Below are 21,224 nucleotides of genomic sequence, written 5' to 3'. Positions count from 1 at the left end.
TCTCCTAACCTGCTATGTTAATGCTCCTAACCTGCTACAAAAAGTTAAATCTGACATTAATTCGACAAAAGCTGGATTCCTTCTTGCCATGACCTCTTAACGCCTACCCTTACCCTAACATTAACCATTTCACATTTATCAGTGGGGTAATCGTGCTCCCGAGTGCCGCAGCGATCTAAGGCACTGCATCTCAGTGCTTGAGAAGTCACTACAGACACCCTAGTTCGATTCCAGGCTGTATCACAACCGGCTGTGATTGGGAGTCCCATAGGGCGGCGCACAATTGGCCCAGTGTTGTCCGGTTTTGGCCGGGGTAAGCCGTCATTGTAAATAAGAATTTGTTTTTAACTTACTTGCCTAGTTAAATTAAGGTTAAATAAAAATAAAATTTTAAAAATTCTGTGCCACCCTCCAATGTTTATAAACAAAGTAAAATGCAATCATTACTGTAATTTCCTTGAATGTTTGATTCATAAATGACTGAATGATCTACAAATAATAATGGGTCATTATTTTATTTATGATGACAGGTGATTTGTAAATCAGTCAGTCAGCAGTTGCCTGCAATCATTTTGATGCTCTCGAACACGACCAATGCCTAACCCCTAACCTTAAATCAAATCAAATCAAAGAGGCAGTAGTTGCTACATCGATTTTTTTGACATATAAATGAATTATATGTAAATATTGATTATTGAAGAATATAACTTATAAATGCCTCATGAGTTGTCATACCCAATCAGAACCCAAAATATAATCTTGCTTTACTCCAATGTTTATAAACAAAGTAAATGTAAACAAACATGTTACTGCCTAAAACAGTGGTTCATAAACTTTTTATAGTGCTCTTTATTTAGCCATCTTACATATAAAACCTTATTTGTTCTTCAAAAATTTACCACAGATTAATGAGAAGGGTGTGCTTGAAAGGATGCACTTAAAAAATAAAACACTACCACGTTGGGTTGTATTGGAGAGTCTCAGTCTTAAATCATTTTCCACACACAGTCTGTGCCTGTATTTAGTTTTCATGCTAGTGAGGGCCGAGAATCCACTCTCACATAGGTACGTGGTTGCAAAGGGCATCAGTGTTTTAACAACACGTTTTGCCAAGGCAGCCCAATCGAGAAATCAGGCAGTGACTTCTGATTAAATTCTATTTTCACAGAACCGCTTGTTGCAATTCCGATGAGGCTCTCTTGTTCAGATATCGGTAAGTGGACTGGAGGCAGGGCATGAAAGGGATAATGAATCCAGTTGTTTGTGTCATCCGTTTCGGGGAAGTACCTGCGTAATTGCGCACCCAACTCACTCAGATGCTTCACTGTATCACATTTAACATTGTCCGTAAGCTTGAATTCATTTGCACACAAAAAAATCATACAATGATGGAAATACCTGTGTGTTGTCCTTGTTAATGCAGACAGAGAAGAGCTCAAACTTCTTAATCATTGCCTCAATTTTGTCCCGCACATTGAATATAGTTGCGGAGAGTCCCTGTAATCCTAGATTCATTCAGGCGAGAAAAAACATCACCCATATAGGCCAGTCGTGTGAGAAACTCGTCATCATGCAAGCGGTCAGACATATGAAAATTAGTCAGTAAAGAAAACTTTAAGCTCGTATCTCTATTACACATTTTTTGTCAATACTTTGCCCATTGATAACCAGCACACTTCTCTATGCTGTAAAAGTGTTACATGGTCGGTGCCCATATCATTGCATAGTGCAGAAAATATATGAGAGTTCAGGGGCCTTGCATTAACAAAGTTAACCATTTTCACTTTAGTGTCCAAAATGTCTTCCAAGCTGTGAGGCATTCACTTGGCAGCAAGAGCCTTTCGGTGGATGAGGCAGTGTACCCAAGTGGCGTTGGGAGCAACTACTTGCACGCGCGTTACCACTCCACTATGTCTCTCTGTCATGGCTTTTGCACCATTAGTACAGATACCAACACATCTTGACCACCAAAGTCCATCCGTCTGTTGACTCATCCAGCTGTAACGCACATAATTCACTGGCTTGTATGCGAGGCAGTAATTGTTTCAAAACATCTTCTGCCATGTCACTGATGCATCGTGAAACAGTGTTGTTTGATGAAGACATTGTCTGTATAGTTGTTTTATTTTTCAAATGGGCATGTTTTGTTTCTAAATGTCTTCTCAAGAGTCAAGGTTTCATCGAGTTGTGAGATAGTACTTTTGCACATATAACACACTGTGGCTGAGGAAAGGCATTACTCCCAATATAAGGGAACCCCAAATCAATGTAGTTCTCATCATATTTGTGCCTCTTCAATGGTCCAAAGTCCCTGTCTGTTGTTTGGTGCTTTCCCGGGTAAGGGGGCAGTAGCTCTTCCGCTGCATCAGATTCACAACTGTCAGACGGAATGAGCAGCAGCTATGTTTGGCTATTCCCGTAGTGGAATTCCCGCGAGAGAGTTAATTTGATTGGATGTTAATTATTTGACTAAGCTACCTGTATTTGACATTGTGTTGTTATTTCGCTGAACACTAGATGGTTTAATTTTATTTTTGGTAGTGAAGCGAGGCTACTCAGGTGAGAAAAAAACCTCACCCTGTTGGAAAATATAAATGGACTGTTTGAAAATGTGAAGAATTGTTTATTTTTTAAATGTGAATCACATTTTATTTGGCGTACCCCCGACTGCATTGCGCGTGTACCCCAGTTTGGGAATACCTGGCCTAAAAACATGGTTAAAACTACAATTTGAGACCATGAAGAATCAGTGGTCAGTCATTGCATCAATAGCTCTGTCTTTGAATTTGAGTGTGGTTACATCCACCCCCCCCCTTTTTTTTTTTATCTAAACGGGGTGAGCAGGTCTCTTTGTCATTGTTTCAACTGCTGTGTGACGCTTTCAAATAGTATTTTTGTTTTTATACACTTTTACGATATAGACAAGTGTGACTTTGTGGCTGTGGTAACAAGTGGAAACCCAAGATAATTCACCCACATCCTGGTTAGTGCTGCTGCGCAAGTCATTTTTTTTTAAACAAGATCTGCGCAAGTATGAATATGACCTACATTACATTCTTAAGATCGGTAATGTGATCACTACGGATTTTTGTTTTGTTTTTAAGAACCACAAATGTTTACTGTTGCACAGGGAACAATGCATACTACTGGGTAAGTTCCTGAAATATTTTCGCATCTGTTGTTTTCTTTGCAACTCTGGGTGTAAAGCGGGGCACAATAGAGTAATTGATATAAAGAGCAATAGTAATGCTAGCGTCTTTTTGTATGGCCTAACTCCGCCATGGCTCATTGGTCAAACCCTACAGTATACTTATATTACAACATTCTATACGTGATACACGTGATCGAAGGATACTACAGTGTGTAGTAAATTATGCTACATAATTACTACATAAAGTATTGTAGTATTTTATTGTAAACTGTATTTCTTTCGTGTGGGCTTCACAACTTTGAAGAATATATGTAATCAAAACATGCACAAAGACGTCATAATTATTCAAGTTAACTGACCTTATCTAGAACAAAACATATAATATATCCTAAACGTGTGTTAACCTCAGACCTTATTTTCGGCGTTTATTCCAAAACCGCATTCTTTCCCAATTAATTTCACACGAGGAATGGCTGAACCACAGAGTTTCCAAACTCAGAGGCGCAACATCGCGAAACATCCGGAAACGCTTGCGAGATACCCAAAACATACGAGGCCGGGATTTGAGAAGTCAGTGAGAGAAGTTAAAAAATATTCCTTAGTTGTTAATTTTCTCGAAATCTAAAGGCACAATCTAGATTCGAACCAATGTTTTGAGTAGTTGAACAAGTTATTACCCCAACATTGTGGAAGTGACAAACTGACACGTTTTCATTTTTGTCAAAAACAAATTTATATCAGAGTGCCTTTGATTTTACAACGTGCACATGCGCGAGACGACCATTAGACCAGATGACGTGTTTCTGCGCATGAGTTTAGCTAGCCAACATCACACTTGTTGGCGATGTCATGTCGATCGGGATTTCTATTGGAGAAGCAGTTTTTGCCTATCTTCATGCTGTATTGTTTTTGGCTGAACAAACCAGAAGCAACTCATTTCCGTTTTTTAAGACTACAAGACAGCGAGCTCATGGTAACGAAAGATAACGTTACCAGATTAGTTAACCTACGTTTAATTAAAATCTAGTTTGCTGCAATAAAGCTACAAAATGGAAAAGACCAAACCTGAACTGAATTGGTTTTGTGTAACAGTAGGCGACATGCTGATGTGCTGAACTGTTAATAAGTGATGTGTTTCAAGGCTGCTAGTGGATAACTAAACTCAGCAAAGAAAAGAAATGTCAATTTTTCAGGACTCTGTCTTTCAAAGATAATTCGTAAAAATCCAAGTAACTTCAGAGATCTAAAGGGTTTAAACACTGTTTTCCTTGCTTGTTCAATGAACCTGTGGAGCGGTCGTTACAGACGGTAGGCAATTAAGGTCATAGTTATGAAAACTAAGGACACTAAAGAAGCCTTTCTACTGACTCTGAAAAACACAAAAAGAAAGATGCCTAGGGTCACTGCTCATCTGCGTGAGCATGCCTTAGGCTTCAAGAAGGCATGAGGACTGCAGATGTGAGACGCCTAAGACAACGCTACAGGGAGACAGGACTGACAGCTGATTGTCCTCGCAGTGGCAGACCACGTGTAACAACACCTGCACAGGATCGGTACATCCGAATATCACACCTGCGGGACAGGTACAGGATGGCAACAACAACTGCCCAAGTTACACCAGGAATGCACAATCCCTCTATCAGTGCTCAGACTGTCCGCAATAGGCTGAGAGAGGCTGGACTGAGGGTGTGTAGGCCAGTTGTAAGGCAGGTCCTCACCAGACATCATCGGCAACAACGTCGCCTATGGGCACAAACCCACCGTCGCTGGACCAAACAGGACTGTCAAAAAGTGCTCCTCACTGACGTCGTGGTTTTGTCTCACCAGAGGTGATGGTCGGATTCACATTTATCATCGAAGGTATGAGCGTTACACCGAGGCCTGTACTCTTGAGCGAGATTGATTTGGAGGTGGAGGGTCCGTCATGGTCTGGGGCGGTGTGTCACAGCATCATCGGACTGAGCTTGTTGCCATTGCAGGCAATCTCAACGCTGTGCATTACAGGGAAGACATCCTCATCCCTCATGTGGTACCCTTCCTGCAGGCTCATCCTGACATGACCCTCCAGCATGACAATGCCACCAGCCATACTGCTCGTTCTGCGTGTGATTTCCTACAAGACAGGAATGTCAGTGTTCTGCCATGGCCAGCGAAGAGCCCGGATCTCAATCCCATTGAGCACGTCTGGGACCTGTTGGATCGGAGGGAGAGGGCTAGGGCCATTCCCCCCAGAAATGTTTGGGTGCCTTGGTGGAAAAGTGGGGTAACATCTCACAGCAAGAACTGGCAAATCTGGTGCAGTCCATGAGGAGGAGATGCACTGCAGTACTTAATGCAGCTTGTGGCCACACCAGATACTGACTGTTACTTTTGATTTTGACCCCCCTTAGTCTATGTCTCAGTTGATGAATCTTGTTATGTTGATACAAATATTTACATATTAAGTTTCATGAAAATAAACGCAGTTGACAGTGAGAGGACGTTTCTTTTTTGCTGAGTTTATATACAGTGCCTTCAGAAAGTATTCACACCCCTTGACTTTTCCACATTTTTTAAAATTGATTATTTAGAGATTTTCTTCAATGGCCTACACACAATACCGCATATTGTCAAAGTGGAATTATGTTAAAACATTTTTTTAAACAACTTAATCAAAAATTCAAAACTGAAATGTCTTGAGTCAATAAGTTTTCAACCCCTTTGTTATGGCAAGCTACAACAAGTTCAGGAGTAAATTATTGCTTAACAAGTTGCATTGACTCACTCGATGCGCCATAATAGTGTTTAACCAGATTTTTGAATGACTATCTAATCTCTGTACTCCACACATACAATTATCTGTAAGGTCCCTCAGTCAAGCAGTGAATTTCAAACACAGATTCAACCACAAAGACCAGGGAGGTTTTCCAATTTCTTGCAAAGAAGGGCATCTATTAGTTGATGAGTAAAAATAAAAAAGCAGACATTGAATATCTCTTTGAGAATGGTGAAGTTATTAATTACACTTTGGATGGTGTATCAATACACACAGTTACTACAAAGATACAGGCGTCCTTCCTAACTCCGTTGCCGGAGAGGAAGTAAACCACTCAGGGATTTCCCCATGAGGCCAATTGTTAACTGTTACAGAGTTTAATGGCTGTGATAGGAAAACTGAGGATGGATCAATTACATTGTAGTTACTCCACATACTAACTTAAATGACAGAATGAAAAGACAGAAACTTTTACAGAATAATAAAAAATATTTTAAAAAACAAACATGCATCCTGTTTGCAACAAGGCACTAAAGTAATACTGCAAAAAATGTGGCAAGGCAATTTACTTTTTGTCTTGAATACAAAGTGTTATTTTTGGGACAAATCCAATAAGGGAAGGGGGATACCTAGTCAGTTGTACAACTGAATGCATTCAACTGAAATGTGTCTTCCATATTTAACTCAACCACTCTGAAACAGAGCGGTGCAGGGGCTGCCATAATCGACATCCACGTCTTCGGCGCCCGGGGAACAGTGGGTTAACTGCCTTGCTCAGGGGCAGAACAACAGATTTTTACCTTGTCAGCTTGAGGATTCAATCCAGCAACCTTTTGGTTACTGACCCAACACTCTAACCACTACAACACATTACTGAGTACCACTCTCTATATTTTCAGGTAAAGAAGCGGCTCCAGGTTATGGGTATCCTTGTAATCAGCAAGGACAGGGGAGTTTTTCAGCATAAAAAAGAAATGCAATAGAGCCAAGCACAGGCAAAATCCTAGAGGAAAACGTGGTTCAGTCTGCTTTCTAGCAGACAATGGGAGATTAATTCATCTTTCAGCAGGACAATAACCTAAAACACAAGGCCAAATCTACACTGGAGTTGCTTATCAAAAAGACAGTGAATGTTCCTGAGTGGCCAAGTTACAGTTTTCACTTAAATCTACTTGAAAATCTATGGCAATACCTGAAAATGGTTGTCTAGCAATGATCAACAACCAATTTGACAGAGCTTGAAAAAATTTGAAAAGAACATTGAGCAAATGTCGCATAATCCAGGTGTGGAAAGATCTTACAGACTTACCCAGAAAGACCAACAGCTGTAATCGCTGCCAAAAGTGGTTCTACAAAGTATTGACTCGGGTGTGAAAACTTGTGTAAATGAGACATTTCTGTACATTTGCTCAAATAAAAAACAAACATGTTTTCACTTTGTCATTATGGGGTATTGTGTGGGTGAGAAAAAAATCTATTGAATTCAGGCTGTAACACAACAAAATGTGGAATAAGTCAATGCTTTAGTAGTCTATGCCTGGGAAGTGCTAGGCTATATGGATTGTGTATCCATTCCACTCAGTTCCTTTTTACTTTTTTGTTTCAGTTTTACTTATTTAGTTTGACAGAATTGACAGCCTTTGCATTTCAACAGCTTTCCCAGTTGTAAGCTAAGGCCGGGTCTCACTGTTATGATATTATGAACAAGTAAGCCTAAACTCACAGAAGAACCAGTTTTTATCATGTGCTCTTAAGTTATATTATTAGCGACTGATATAACATCAGGGATCTAGGTCTTGTGTGTTTTTGCAAATACACATTCCTGAGAATAAGTAATCATACACTTCAAGAGTTCAGCCTAATCCACCATGTTTTCTTGAATATGCTTATGACTCACCGAGCCTGATAAAATCAGACATTTGCAATGGTGGGGGAAGGGAAAGCTTGTCACATTGGGTTATGGGTATCTCATTTTAGAAGTCTCTTTACATCCTATTCCCTAGTTCTCACTGATATTAAAGCCTTTGGTTTAGAATATCTAGGCTGGTGTTAGCTAGCGTGCCTTAAAATAGAGCATCAATAGAGTTTCACCTATTCAGAAGACCCGGAACATGATTAAGACAAAGGAAGTCTTTGTCACGGCCGTTAAAAGAAGAGTACCAAGGTGCAGCGTGGTCAGCGTACATTTTCTCTTTATTTGGAAAATGACACCAAACAAAACTATAAACACTACAAAAACAAACCGTAAAGCTAAAGGCTATGTGCCCTAAACAAAGTAAACTTCCCACAAACACAAGTGGGGAAAAAGGGCAGCCTAAGTATGGTTCTCAATCAGAGACAACAATAGACAGCTGTCCCTGATTGAGAACCCTACCCGGCCAAAACATAGAACTACACAACATAGAATACCCACCCCAACTCACGCCCTGACCAAACAAAATAGAGACATAAAAAGGATCTCTAAGGTCAGGGCGTGACAGTCTTTCAAATTGTTGACACACTGGCATTCTTGGAGCAGACCAGACATCAAGAGAAAAACTTTAAAAAGTTAACAAAAATGTTAGCTTAAATAGGTCCGTTGGTGAAACACAAACAGTCTATATTAACCTATACAGTACATCAGTGATGATTGCACACTTGTTTGAAAGGGGCCCTAATAATTGCTTAGGGGTTTCCACATCTACTGAGTGGCCTCCACTAATAAGTGCAGCTAACCTAATCTTCCCAACAACATTGTTAACAGTACAGGGTAATAATTAGCGATTAGTGCAAAGTATTGGAAATATTAGCTAAAAACATCTCTCCAGGTCTGACCACCAAGGCCCAGGGAGGGTGCAGGGTCCTGGGTGTAGGGTGCCCCTTCATAATTTATCTTATCTTTCCTTATGTATATTTTTTTAATTCGTTTTTTTTCTTCACCTTACTGCTGTTTAGATGGGTTTTCAGGTGTAATTCTAGATTCCTGTACATAGCTAAGAAGCTGGCCTATTATCTGTCCTAATTCTTTCCCCACAAAGTCACTACTTTTGAAACTTTTCTGATTGTTTTGTATTTTTCTCTTTTAGTAGAACTGCACTGTGAGCGGCCCTCAGGAACCAGAGGACCAGGTCTGACCACCCAGGCCCAGGGAGGGTGCAGGGTGTAGGGTTCCCAGGCCACTGGGCCTATGGAGCAGATCCACTGGGTGAGACACCGCTGGCAGCAGCTGGTGGCCGCAGAGTCAGGTCAAGGTAGGTACTCGGCCCCTGACGCCGTGCCCACCAAGAGTTCCCCGAAGCTCCACAACGCACAGCTCACTGGCAAACGGAGGACGGTCATCGCCCGCCATGGACCCTACCAGCATGAGTACGACAGCGTCTCCAAGGGATGCCAGGGCAACGGCATCCGCACCACCAAGTACAGCCTTCTGAGCTTCATTCCCATGAACCTGTTCCAGCAGTTCCACAGGTGAGAGGGATCCCTAACCACATGCTGACTTACACAAGGGATGGGGTAGATCATAGTTGATTATTACCGGTCAATCATGTTTGTCGATGTTGGGAATTAACTCGCATCAAGCAGGAGTGCCTTAGAGGCACTTGATTATAATCTGGTAATCATGTACTTTGTGAATTAACTCAAAATGAGCAGATTCCAAATGGTGAATGCAGTGCACCCATAAGGGTACAGGTAACCTTAGGGCAGGGGTTCACAAACTTTTTTGGTCTGCGAACCCATTCTGATATCAAAACATTTTCGCGACCCCCACTATGTAAAATTTTTAAAATGTAATCAACTAACAATCCCACTGGGCAAAAACTGGTTGCATTAACATTGTTTCCTCATAACTTCAACAAAAAATAGAAATCTTATGACATTGAATCAATGTGGAATACTGATTGGATTTGCAAAAAGTCATCAACGAAAGGCAATTTAGTATTTGTTTCACCCAACTTTTAACCCAAATCCAATGACATGGTGAAATGTTTTCTTGATTTCACATTGAATTCACATTATTTGACATCTCAACCAAATGTAAATCTAAATTAGTTGAAATGACATCCTAGCCCAGTGAGATGTTTATTTGTTTTATTTGGGCCATGTATTTTGCAAATTAGTCTGACAGTATTTCAATCAGTATTTCAATCAGAAGACAGAATGGTTTGAAGTGACTGAAATGTATTGGGAAATTCAGAAAATCATCAGGCAGTAATGTTGTATGATCTTCTGTGTAGAAAAGTAATTGATAAATCATTTATGTTGTTTTTCCCCCAGTCTGATTTAGTGCATGGCCTTGTCCACTCAGTTCTAACGGCTTGTGGGCATAGCAGAGAAAAACAGTACTTACGTATTTATGTTTTCCGGAGTCTTATCTTTCAGTGATGGGGTCATTATATTTTGTAGCTTAAACCATTCAAAAGAAAGAGCCACATTCGTAGGAAGAAAACAGAAGCCTCTCTTTTTATTATAAACGCATCTAGCGGCTACCAGAGGTTACTGGCGTAACCCTGGTTCTATGAACCAAGTGCAAATTTCCTCATGACCCAATTTTTATATCAGGTGACCCAACATGGGGTCCTAACCAAGGGGCCAGTGTTCCGGTCTAGAAGCACTGTTTCGACTGCTCCTTCAGTTTTGCTTCGGTACTGCAGTTTTAATGACGCCTTGCCCAGAAAGACAATTTCCATAGACTGCCACATAGAGAAGTTAGATTAGAAAATTCAGAATAAAATACTTTAGTCATCACCTTTAGTCAGCACAAAACATCCATTGAAATATTCAAATAATTTCTGCTGAGGACGGGTTTTTTTCTCTTCATCACTCACAGCCGAAGATTTTAAAATTTTCTATTCATCCAATGTCTGCCATGTTTTTGGGTGACGTGATTACATCGTCACTGCTCGCTCTGCTCCCTGTGCGCACAGAGTTCACATGTGATGTTGTTCCATATAAACCTGATGCAACCTGAGTGTACTTCCGGCGCCGACAGAGATGGCCGCCTCGCTTTGCGTTCCTAGGAAACTATGCAGTTTTTTGTTTTTTTACGTGTTATTTCCTACATTAGTACCCCAGGTCATCTTAGGTTTCATTACATAGAGTCGAGAATAACTACTGAATATAAGAGCAGCGTCAACTCACCATCAATACGACCAAGAATATGATTTTCGCGAAGCGGATCCTGCGTTCTGCCTTTCACCCAGGACAACGGAATGGATCCCAGCCGGCGACCCAAAAAAACGACTTCGTAAAAGAGGGAAACGAAGCGGTCTTCTGGTCAGACTCCGGAGACGGGCACATCGTGCACCACTCCCCAGTATACTTCTCGCCAATGTCCAGTCTCTTGACAACAAGGTTGATGAAATCCGAGCAAGGGTAGCATTCCAGAGGGACATCAGAAACTGTAACGTTCTTTGCTTCACGGAAACATGGCTCACTGGAGAGACGCTATCGGAGTCGGTGCAGCCAGCTGGTTTCTCCACGCATCGCGCCGACAGAAACAAAACATCTTTCTGGTAAGAAGAGGGGCGGGGGCGTATGCCTTATGGCTAGCGAGATGTGGTGTGGCCACAATAATATACAGGAACTCAAGTCCTTCTGTTCACCTGATTTAGAATTCCTCACAATCAAATGTCGACCGCATTATCTACCAAGGGAATTCTCTTCGATTATAATCACAGCCGTATACATTCCCCCCCAAGCAGACGCATCGATGGCTCTGAACAAACTTTATTTGACTCTTTGCAAACTGGAATCCATACATCCTGAGGCTGCATTCATTGTAGCTGGGGATTTTAACAAGGCTAATCTGAAAACAAGACTCCCTAAATTGTATCAGCATATCGATTGCGCAACCAGGGCTGGCAAAACCTTGGATCATTGCTATTCTAACTTCCGCGACGCATATAAGGCCCTGCCCCGCCCTCCTTTCGGAAAAGCTGACCACGACTCCATTTTGTTGATCCCTGCCTACAGACTGAAACTAAAACAAGAAGCTCCCACGCTGAGGTCTGTCCAACGCTGGTCCGACCAATCTGATTCCACACTCCAAGACTGCATCCATCACGTGGACTGGGATATGTTTCGTATTGAGACCAGGATGTCTTGCTCCCAGGCAGACTAAATAACTTTTTTGCCCGCTTTGAGGACAATACAGTGCCACTGACACGGCCTGCAACCAAAACATGCGGCCTCTCCTTCACTGCAGCCGAGGTGAGTAAAACATTTAAACGCGTTAACCCTCGCAAGGCTGCAGGCCCAGACGGCATCCCCAGCCGCGCCCTCAGAGCATGCGCAGACCAGCTGGCTGGTGTGTTTACGGACATATTCAATCAATCCCTATCCCAGTCTGCTGTTCCCACATGCTTCAAGAGGGCCACCATTGTTCCTGTTCCCAAGAAAGCTAAGGTAACTGAGCTAAACGACTACCGCCCCGTAGCACTCACTTCCGTCATCATGAAGTGCTTTGAGAGACTAGTCAAGGACCATATCACCTCCACCCTACCTGACACCCTAGACCCACTCCAATTTGCTTACCGCCCAAATAGGTCCACAGACGATGCAATCTCAACCACACTGCACACTGCCCTAACCCATCTGGACAAGAGGAATACCTATGTGAGAATGCTGTTCATCGACTACAGGTCGGCATTCAACACCATAGTACCCTCCAAGCTCGTCATCAAGCTCGAGACCCTGGGTCTCGACCCCGCCCTGTGCAACTGGGTACTGGACTTCCTGACGGGACGCCCCCAGGTGGTGAGGGTAGGCAACAACATCTCCACCCCACTGATCCTCAACACTGGGGCCCCACAAGGGTGCGTTCTGAGCCCTCTCCTGTACTCCCTGTTCACCCACGACTGCGTGGCCACGCACGCCTCCAACTCAATCATCAAGTTTGCGGACGACACAACAGTGGTAGGCTTGATTACCAACAACGACGAGACGGCCTACAGGGAGGAGGTGAGGGCCCTCGGAGTGTGGTGTCAGGAAAATAACCTCACACTCAACGTCAACAAAACTAAGGAGATGATTGTGGACTTCAGGAAACAGCAGAGGGAACACCCCCCTATCCACATCGATGGAACAGTAGTGGAGAGGGTAGTAAGTTTTAAGTTTCTCGGCATACACATCACAGACAAACTGAATTGGTCCACCCACACAGACAGCATCGTGAAGAAGGCGCAGCAGTGCCTCTTCAACCTCAGGAGGCTGAAGAAATTCGGCTTGTCACCAAAAGCACTCACAAACTTCTACAGATGCACAATCGAGAGCATCCTGGCGGGCTGTATCACCGCCTGGCAACTGCTCCGCCCACAACCGTAAGGCTCTCCAGAGGGTAGTGAGGTCTGCACAACGCATCACCGGGGGCAAACTACCTGCCCTCCAGGACACCTACACCACCCGATGTTACAGGAAGGCCATAAAGATCATCAAGGACAACAACCACCCGAGCCACTGCCTGTTCACCCCGCTATCATCCAGAAGGCGAGGTCAGTACAGGTGCATCAAAGCTGGGACCGAGAGACTGAAAAACAGCTTCTATCTCAAGGCCATCAGACTGTTAAACAGCCACCACTAACATTGAGTGGCTGCTGCCAACACACTGACTCAACTCCAGCCACTTTAATAATGGGAATTGATGGGAAATGATGTAAAATATATCACTAGCCACTTTAAACACTGCTACCTAATATAATGTTTACATACCCTACATTATTCATCTCATATGTATACGTATATACTGTACTCTATATCATCTACTGCATCTTTATGTAATACATGTATCACTAGCCACTTTAACTATGCCACTTTGTTTACATACTCATCTCATATGTATATACTGTACTCGATACCATCTACTGTATCTTGCCTATGCCGCTCTGTACCATCACTCATTCATATATCTTTATGTACATATTCTTTATCCCCCTACACTTGTGTGTATAAGACAGTAGTTTTGGAATTGTTAGTTAGATTACTTGTTGGTTATTACTGCATTGTCGGAACTAGATGCACAAGCATTTCGCTACACTCGCATTAACATCTGCTAACCATGTGTATGTGACAAATAAAATTGGATTTGATTTGATTTAATGACGGTCCATGAATTGGCTAATGCGAACATGAGCAGATTACCTTAAAAACAACGGTTGGACATCTTAAAAGCAGTCTCCAGTTGTTATTATAGCACAGTGGTCACAACCCTTACTTTGGGAAACCCTACCTTAAAGGGTCGATGTGGAATTTATCAAAACCCTCGTCTCTTCTCATCAGGGTGGCCAACCTATATTTCCTGTTCCTGGTGATGCTGAACTGGGTCCCGGTGGTGGAGGCCTTTCAGAAGGAGATCACCATGATTCCCCTAGTAGTGGTGCTCATCGTCATCGCCATCAAGGATGCCCTGGAGGACTACCGCCGCTACTGTTTTGACCAGAAGGTCAACAACAACGTCGCCACAGTATACAGCGGGTCAGTGGGCCGGCTGGACAATAGTGGCCTGTGTTTATCTTTTTTAAGGGGAACAGTCACTGTGTTGTTCCAACTACTACATATATAGTTATGGAGTTGAGCCTTTTTAGTTATTACACAATACACATACAGAAAAATTAATTGTGTTACATAACAGTAATTTTTACTGTGTTAATAAAATGTTCTTAGTTACCAGAGAAATTACAGCATTACGACAGGTTTATTGATTTTATGATGCTAGCATTCAAATTGAAGGTCTCAAAACATCTTGAACACAAACTTCATATCCTACAGTGTGCTGTGTTAATCAGCACCAAAGCACCATGAATTGCATACTGGGAATTTCTGTAACAGTAGGATCAAAGGTGAAGTAGCAATTTACATGATACAGCCTACAGTTCTGTATAACCATTAGCATAGCAAACATGAACACCTTTCTCACAGAGCCTAAAGCTGAGGACCGGTGGTCCTGGATCTGATGTTGATTATTGTAGATTCAGTTGTCTGTGTTACTGTATGTGGGATTAGGGAGCACCATACATACAGCACAGATAATCTATGGGGTTACTCATTTATCCATTCCTTTGTGCTGTCCAGAGTTTCACAGACCATCTAGGAAGTCATAAAAGTTCAACTTTGAGTTGTTTATGATGTGATGGATTGTGGAAGGGTGGCTCTTTTGGTCTCTTAAGGCAGTGAGGTGTAGTGTTAGTGATCAAGGAGTTAAGCTCTCCCCTGCAAAGTAGATATCTTTTCTTTATCTAAACCTCACCCTGGAGATTCTGCATCCTGGATCAGGATAGACAACGACAGTAAAACAGAAAAGGCGTGTGTATCAAGAGGCAGAGCTCGGTCGATCGTGAGTGGCTGGGAATACTGGAGAGATACAAAGGTTGGCTTGGATTTAAGTCAAGTTTACCAGTAAGTAAACCCTCTGGATTTGACCTGGTGGAGTTTTTCACTGGTCTTAGGAATCATCTACAACTTGGTGTGGCATGTCCAAGGACAAAGTTCCAATCTGAATGACCAACTGGGGAGGAAGAGAAGGACGGTGGTGTCCTCCCTCACAGAGGATGAAGAGCTGACGGAAGTCCCCAAGTCATACAGCAGCAACAAGGTGAACACCACCAAGTACTCCTTCCTCTCATTTGTCCCCAAGAACCTGTTTGAACAACTCCATCGCTTCGCAAATGTATATTTCCTCTTCCTGGCAGCTCTGAACTTTATCCCAGTGGTCAATGCCTTTCATCCAGCATTATTCCCATTCTCCTGGTGCTGTCAGTGACAGCCGTGAAGGATCTCTGGGAAGACTATAGAAGAGACAAATCAGACAAGATCGCCAACGGACGCATCTGTGAGGTTTACAGCAAGTAAATACACTGAGTGTACAAAACATTAGTTGCACCCACTTTTGCCCTCAGAACGAACAGCTTCAATTCGAATGGTGGACCATTCTTGATACACACTGGAAACTGTTGGTGTGAAAACCCCAGCAGCTTTGCAGTTCTTGACACACTGAAACTGGTGAGCCTGGCACTTATTACCATACCCGGTTCAAAGGCAATTAAATCTTTTGTCTTGCCCTCTGAATGGCACACATACACAATCCATGTCTCAACGCTTAAAAATGTTTTAACCTGCCTCTTCCCCTTCATCTACACTGACTAAAGTGGATTTAACAGGTGACATCAACAAGGGATCACAGATTGACCAGGTGAATGCAGGTAAAACTATGTCATGGAAAGAGCAGGTGTTCATAATGTTTTTTCGACACTCGGTGTACATTCATAGTAGATCTGCGAATAGCAAAGTGCTGTTCATTATCTCTGAATTGGAGCAAATGGAATTACTACTGCTCACAAACTGGTTAAACTGCCTGAAAACAGTTTGAAATGCACAAGATCCATTCATACTGTAGTTATTAGGAAAACAAACACCATACTATACATGTGCTTTTATTCGGTAAACTGCTCTGTTATGACAGGTAAAACATACTGATACTGTATGTTTCTGGAACATTCTGATAGCTATATAAGCATACTGGTCTGGGAATATTGCAAAGCATGGATAAGTGTGAGATAACAGGTTAACAAACTGACTGGTAGTTATATGTGACAACTACTTTAACATGTAAACAAAACCTACAGACCTATAGATCTGCAGCTTCTTTTTTATACTTACTAAGGGCTGTATATGGTACCATCGAACTGACTAGCATGCAACCTAGAGCAGGTATATGCTGAACTGAAAGTAGGACACATTGACATAATCTCTGCCTCTCTACAAAAGGTAAATCATATGATCTGTGATTGTAAAACATAATTATTGTGCCATGTGAGAGATGGACACACACATCACTCACTCAATTCCTCTGATGGCTCTCTGCACATAAGGCCTTGACAAGAGTAAATCAATGTTCAATGGCTGAGTTCTCACTTGTTGAAACCTATCCCCTTTTCCAGAGTCTAGGAGTGAGTAGTAGAGGTAGCCTGTTGGTTCTTCCTCCCAGGTCTACATGTCCCACCATGCAATAGCTCACAGCCTCAGGTATAGTGAGGCCAGAAAATCTCTATAGCCTATCCACACCAACATACTTTATTCAACATACTCTTTCATGTTGGGTGAATGTAAACAGACCACATTATTACAGTAATTGTCTCTAACCAGAAAACTCCCAGTTCCTGCCAGGAAAAGGTGGTAGTGGTGGACAATGAGATAAATGATTAACCTTAAATTATATTCACACACCGGCCTGGTGGAGCATTGTGTGTTTGAGAAGCCTTACACTCACGCCCTGTGATTGATTTGAAGACTTGTTTGTTAACACCCACCCTACCAGCTACAGGTAGCATTACAGTTGGCGTGGTTCCGTCATGTGCGTGTTACTGTGTACCCAAACACACACCACACTCCCTGCTTCAAAGGAGCACACACACTGACTGTATACACAATTGAATCTTGACCCAGACCATAACACACAATAAGCAGGTTAAATGCAGCACATGTATTTCATGGTTGTCTGAAATAAATGTTCATTTTAAAGTCTCTCTTGTGGTGCTGAGCCCCATAGTTCAGTTAATTTGTAAAGGATTATTCCAACACACGATTACCTCACGGTCTTGTCTTGAGAGAGGTCACCGACTGAAATGTCAACAACAAAAAAGTGCAGGGTTATTGTTGTCTTCTGGAGTTTTTTTTAAATGTGTAAAATACATAACCATGTTTAGGTGCTTTTAATGGTTGGTTAAAGGCATGCTCCCTTGCTTGTGTGAATACTGTTCATATGTATGAAATCATTTTTATTTTGTTGTAATTCTGCTCCTGTGGTACTGTTAGCAACGTTTCAACCACAGAGGGTCTTCAGGCCTTCGTCATATTTGATAGTACTCACATGGTCCCACTCTGTGCCCTCAAGCAGTTAACAGGTTATCTTGTGGTATGTTTTATGATAGGAAACAGCAGACTTATGTGGACCAGCGTTGGCAGGACGTCCGCGTGGGCGACTTTGTCCGTCTGTCCTGTAACGAGATCATCCCTGCAGACATGCTGCTGCTGTACTCCTCTGACCTCCACGGCGTCTGCTACATCGAGACGGCCAACCTGGACGGGGAGACCAACCTCAAACAGAGACAGGTGGTCAGAGACCTGCCACAAGTATGTGGCTCACGTCGCTCTCATTGGTTTGAACATGCTGTTAACATTGTCATGATTGCACTTCAGTTTTTAAAATAATTGAGGTTAAAGCATGCTTGCAAGAGACGGGGTGCCTCGCACCTGCCTAAACTAAACACTGCCGTTTATTGTACAGCTGAAGGTGGAGTGGTACAATAATAAAAAGTTTGATAAAACATGATGCAAGAAGCTGTGATTTACCTGCATTACACAACTGTACTGTATATATGTGTAAAAAGCTGTACACTTCCTGTAAAGTTATGGTGTAATGAAGAAAACAAAACATTTGAGACAAAAATATTGTCCTTTGGTCTAGCAGGAAAATAACCACAGAATTTCACAAAGTACTCTATAAAAGTTCTAACCAGAATGCCTAGTAGAGATTGGAAATATTTACAGCGTGTGAGTGTCATCTGTTTCAGGGTTCCGAGTTGACTCCAGAGAACTTCCACAGTCGCATTGAATGCGAGAACCCCAACAACGACCTCAGCCGGTTTCGAGGTTACATGTGAGTCTCATTTTAGTCTGGTTTAATTGACTACAGATACTGTATGGAAACAGACTTTCTAAACTTTTGAAAGGCAAGGTGACTTTCATGTTTTTTACAGGGAGCACCCCAGTAATGCTCGTGTGGGCTTACACAACGACAACCTCCTCCTGAGAAGCTGCACCATCCGCAACACAGAGACCATCATAGGCATCGTGGTCTATGCAGGTAAGAGGGTGAAACACTCCTTTATCCCCAGGTCTACCCCACGCTAGGGTTTGGAGTGTCCCATTATCCAACCCAGTTGTCTACATATTACAAGTTATACCTGGGCAACCAGCAGGACTGTGGCCATTGAGCACTGGAGTTGTGGTGCAGCCCTGATGTAACAGGCTATGCTGGTGAGAGTATAATCTGCCTCTAGTGTACTCAACACTGTACTTGAACCTTCTGTCATGAAGCCTATATAATGCTGCCTAAATTTAGATTGTCGCCTAAATAGACATACCTAAAAGTAACTGCTATGCATGTGCAATTACATGATTCTGGTATATTTGGAAAGATATCTGGGAGATTGAGGAAATTATCAGATGGAGTTACATAGTTCAGAATACACAAGATCAAGCACACACAAAATAAGTGTTTTTATTTTGAAAGTAATCTTTAATTGACAAGCTATAAGGGAATTATTGATGCCCAGAGCTGGAAACGCATCAGATGGCTTCCACAACATGTGAACAATGGGATTGATAGACCTAACAACTAGAAATGGGCAGATGTTTTAGTAAGTGGTGTCAGGTGTGGTCATGGGACGTTTCCAAGTGTCCCTAAACCTCTCCAGAGTGGCATGTCTGTAAATTAGATAATTCCAGTGCTATTACATATTTCCAATCCCTAAATGCTATTTGTTCAGTATAAAAACACAATTTCTACCATATCAACCTCACTCAAACATTGCGGGGGTGTTAAGGGGTATCCAGGGTACATTCAAGTGTCCTTTCAACCTCTCCAAAGTGTCCAAATGTGGTAATTATACTGTTTTTTGCACACTGGATGTACCTAAAAGTAAATGTTTCTACAACATCAACCTCTAACATTGCGGTGGTGTCGGGGGACATACAGGGGATATCCAAGTGTTTTTTCAACCTCTCCAAAGGGCCTGAACTTTTAGCCTAGGCATATCCAATGTATTGGTACCACATACAAATGAACTGTTTATAAAAGCAACCGATATATATTCAAAAATATATACAAATGTCTTATCAAACAAACTTGGTTACACACGCGACCTTCACTAAAATAGAAATAAGCTGAACTATTTACAAATCCAGGTATAGATGATTGGATTTCACTTCCCCCATAGCTTGTGCATGCCATGATAGTCTTTGAAGCAGTCCCTCTCCGCCAGAAAACAAGTTAACTGCCATTTCGGGGGGGTCTTGTAATGGGTATGAGGTTGCTTTGGGCCCCCAATTCAGCCATTTCTAACACCAGCTGCTCTCGGAAGGCCAACTGAGAGGTTTGACCTTTTGCTTGGCCATCTGCTTGTGGAGAATGAAATAATTTACTGTAGCAATGTCCACAACATGGTAAAAACAAGTGTCTTATGGAGGACATGGAAGTTGCCTATCAGAGCATCATATAGGTCGACACCCCCATGCTGGCATTGTAGTCCTTCACAGAAACAGGAATAGGGACATTCTTCCTTTTTCACCCTCCTTGAGACATGGTTGTTATTGAATGCTTTATGCTGTGTGAGCATGGTTACTTCCCTAGTGTCCTTCCGTTTCACAAAAAGCAGCTTGTTAGTCCTGATAGAACGTATGGTCCCCCTCTCCGCTGTCTGTCATGTCGTTTGCCTTGGTCTTGGGGAAACTGATTTTGTTAGGACGAATGGTGCCACAACTCCCTATTTTATTTTTCAAGAGGTCTATGAAAAGTTGATGTGGAACTATCAGACAGGGTGATTTGACATAGCAGTGAAGGGTGAATGAAGCCTTGACCAGCGGGGGCGCTAGCTGGGGAGGGGTGGCTCCCAAATGTCATCATCCAAATAATCTGCATCCTCCACTCAGTGATGAATAAAATAAAGGGATATATTGTTAAGACACACAGAATTACAGTTGAGTAAATTTACAAAACATTACTGTGAAGTAAAAACACCAAGCCTAAACTATATCTGTATAGTTACTCACATAGAGGGTATGAAGCACAGACAAAATGCAAACAGTAACACTTTGGAGACAAAGGCAGGTGTGAGAACCACAAACAATGGCCATGAGAGTTTATTTATTTTATATCTTAATTCTTATTTTCAATGCCGGCCTAGGAACAGTGGGGTAACTGCCTTGTTATGGGGCAGAACGATAGATTTGTACCTTGCCAGCTCGGGGATTCGATCTTGCAACCTTCTTTCGGTTACTATTCCAACACTCTAACCACTAGGCTACGCTGCCGCCTTAGTGGCCTCTCCAAACTATTACGATGAGGAAATTTAGAACAGCAAACAGTGAACTAATATTAAACAGACAACTACTTTGGAATTATATAGCATTGAAATGACTTGTAAACTAAATCCACAGCACAAAAATCAGACAACATATAAATACGAAATACATAGTCAAAAGTGGATCCAATCCTTCTAGAGAGCAATCTTCGTCGGCCCGAGACGAGCAAATCGCTCCCCTGATCCGAGTCAGGCTCTAGTATTT

General features: G+C 42.2%; 1 protein-coding gene across 4 annotated transcripts in view; it reads left to right on the top strand.

Annotated features, from left to right (window-relative positions):
• Window positions 1-3,012: 3,012 nt before the first annotated feature.
• Window positions 3,013-21,224, top strand: part of LOC112261650 (phospholipid-transporting ATPase VD) — a 29,947-nt gene continuing 11,735 nt past the window's right edge. For 2 of the 4 annotated variants that reach the window (XR_006084554.1, XM_024437137.2), the window contains exons 1-6: window positions 3,013-3,150; window positions 8,972-9,353; window positions 14,160-14,354; window positions 17,807-18,008; window positions 18,449-18,534; window positions 18,635-18,741. Coding sequence is in view for 3 of the 4 variants with exons in the window: in XM_024437137.2 (XP_024292905.1) it covers window positions 9,073-9,353; window positions 14,160-14,354; window positions 17,807-18,008; window positions 18,449-18,534; window positions 18,635-18,741 (871 nt within the window). In the remaining variant the exon portion in view is untranslated. The remainder of the gene's footprint in view (window positions 3,151-8,971; window positions 9,354-14,159; window positions 14,355-17,806; window positions 18,009-18,448; window positions 18,535-18,634; window positions 18,742-21,224) is intronic. The other 2 variants (XM_024437138.2, XM_024437140.2) reach the window with 2 other exon arrangements.

This window comes from Oncorhynchus tshawytscha, linkage group LG11 (genome assembly GCF_018296145.1).
Source record: "Oncorhynchus tshawytscha isolate Ot180627B linkage group LG11, Otsh_v2.0, whole genome shotgun sequence".
NCBI classification, from domain to species: Eukaryota; Metazoa; Chordata; class Actinopteri; order Salmoniformes; family Salmonidae; genus Oncorhynchus; species Oncorhynchus tshawytscha.
This window is presented reverse-complemented; position numbering and strand designations above follow the sequence as displayed.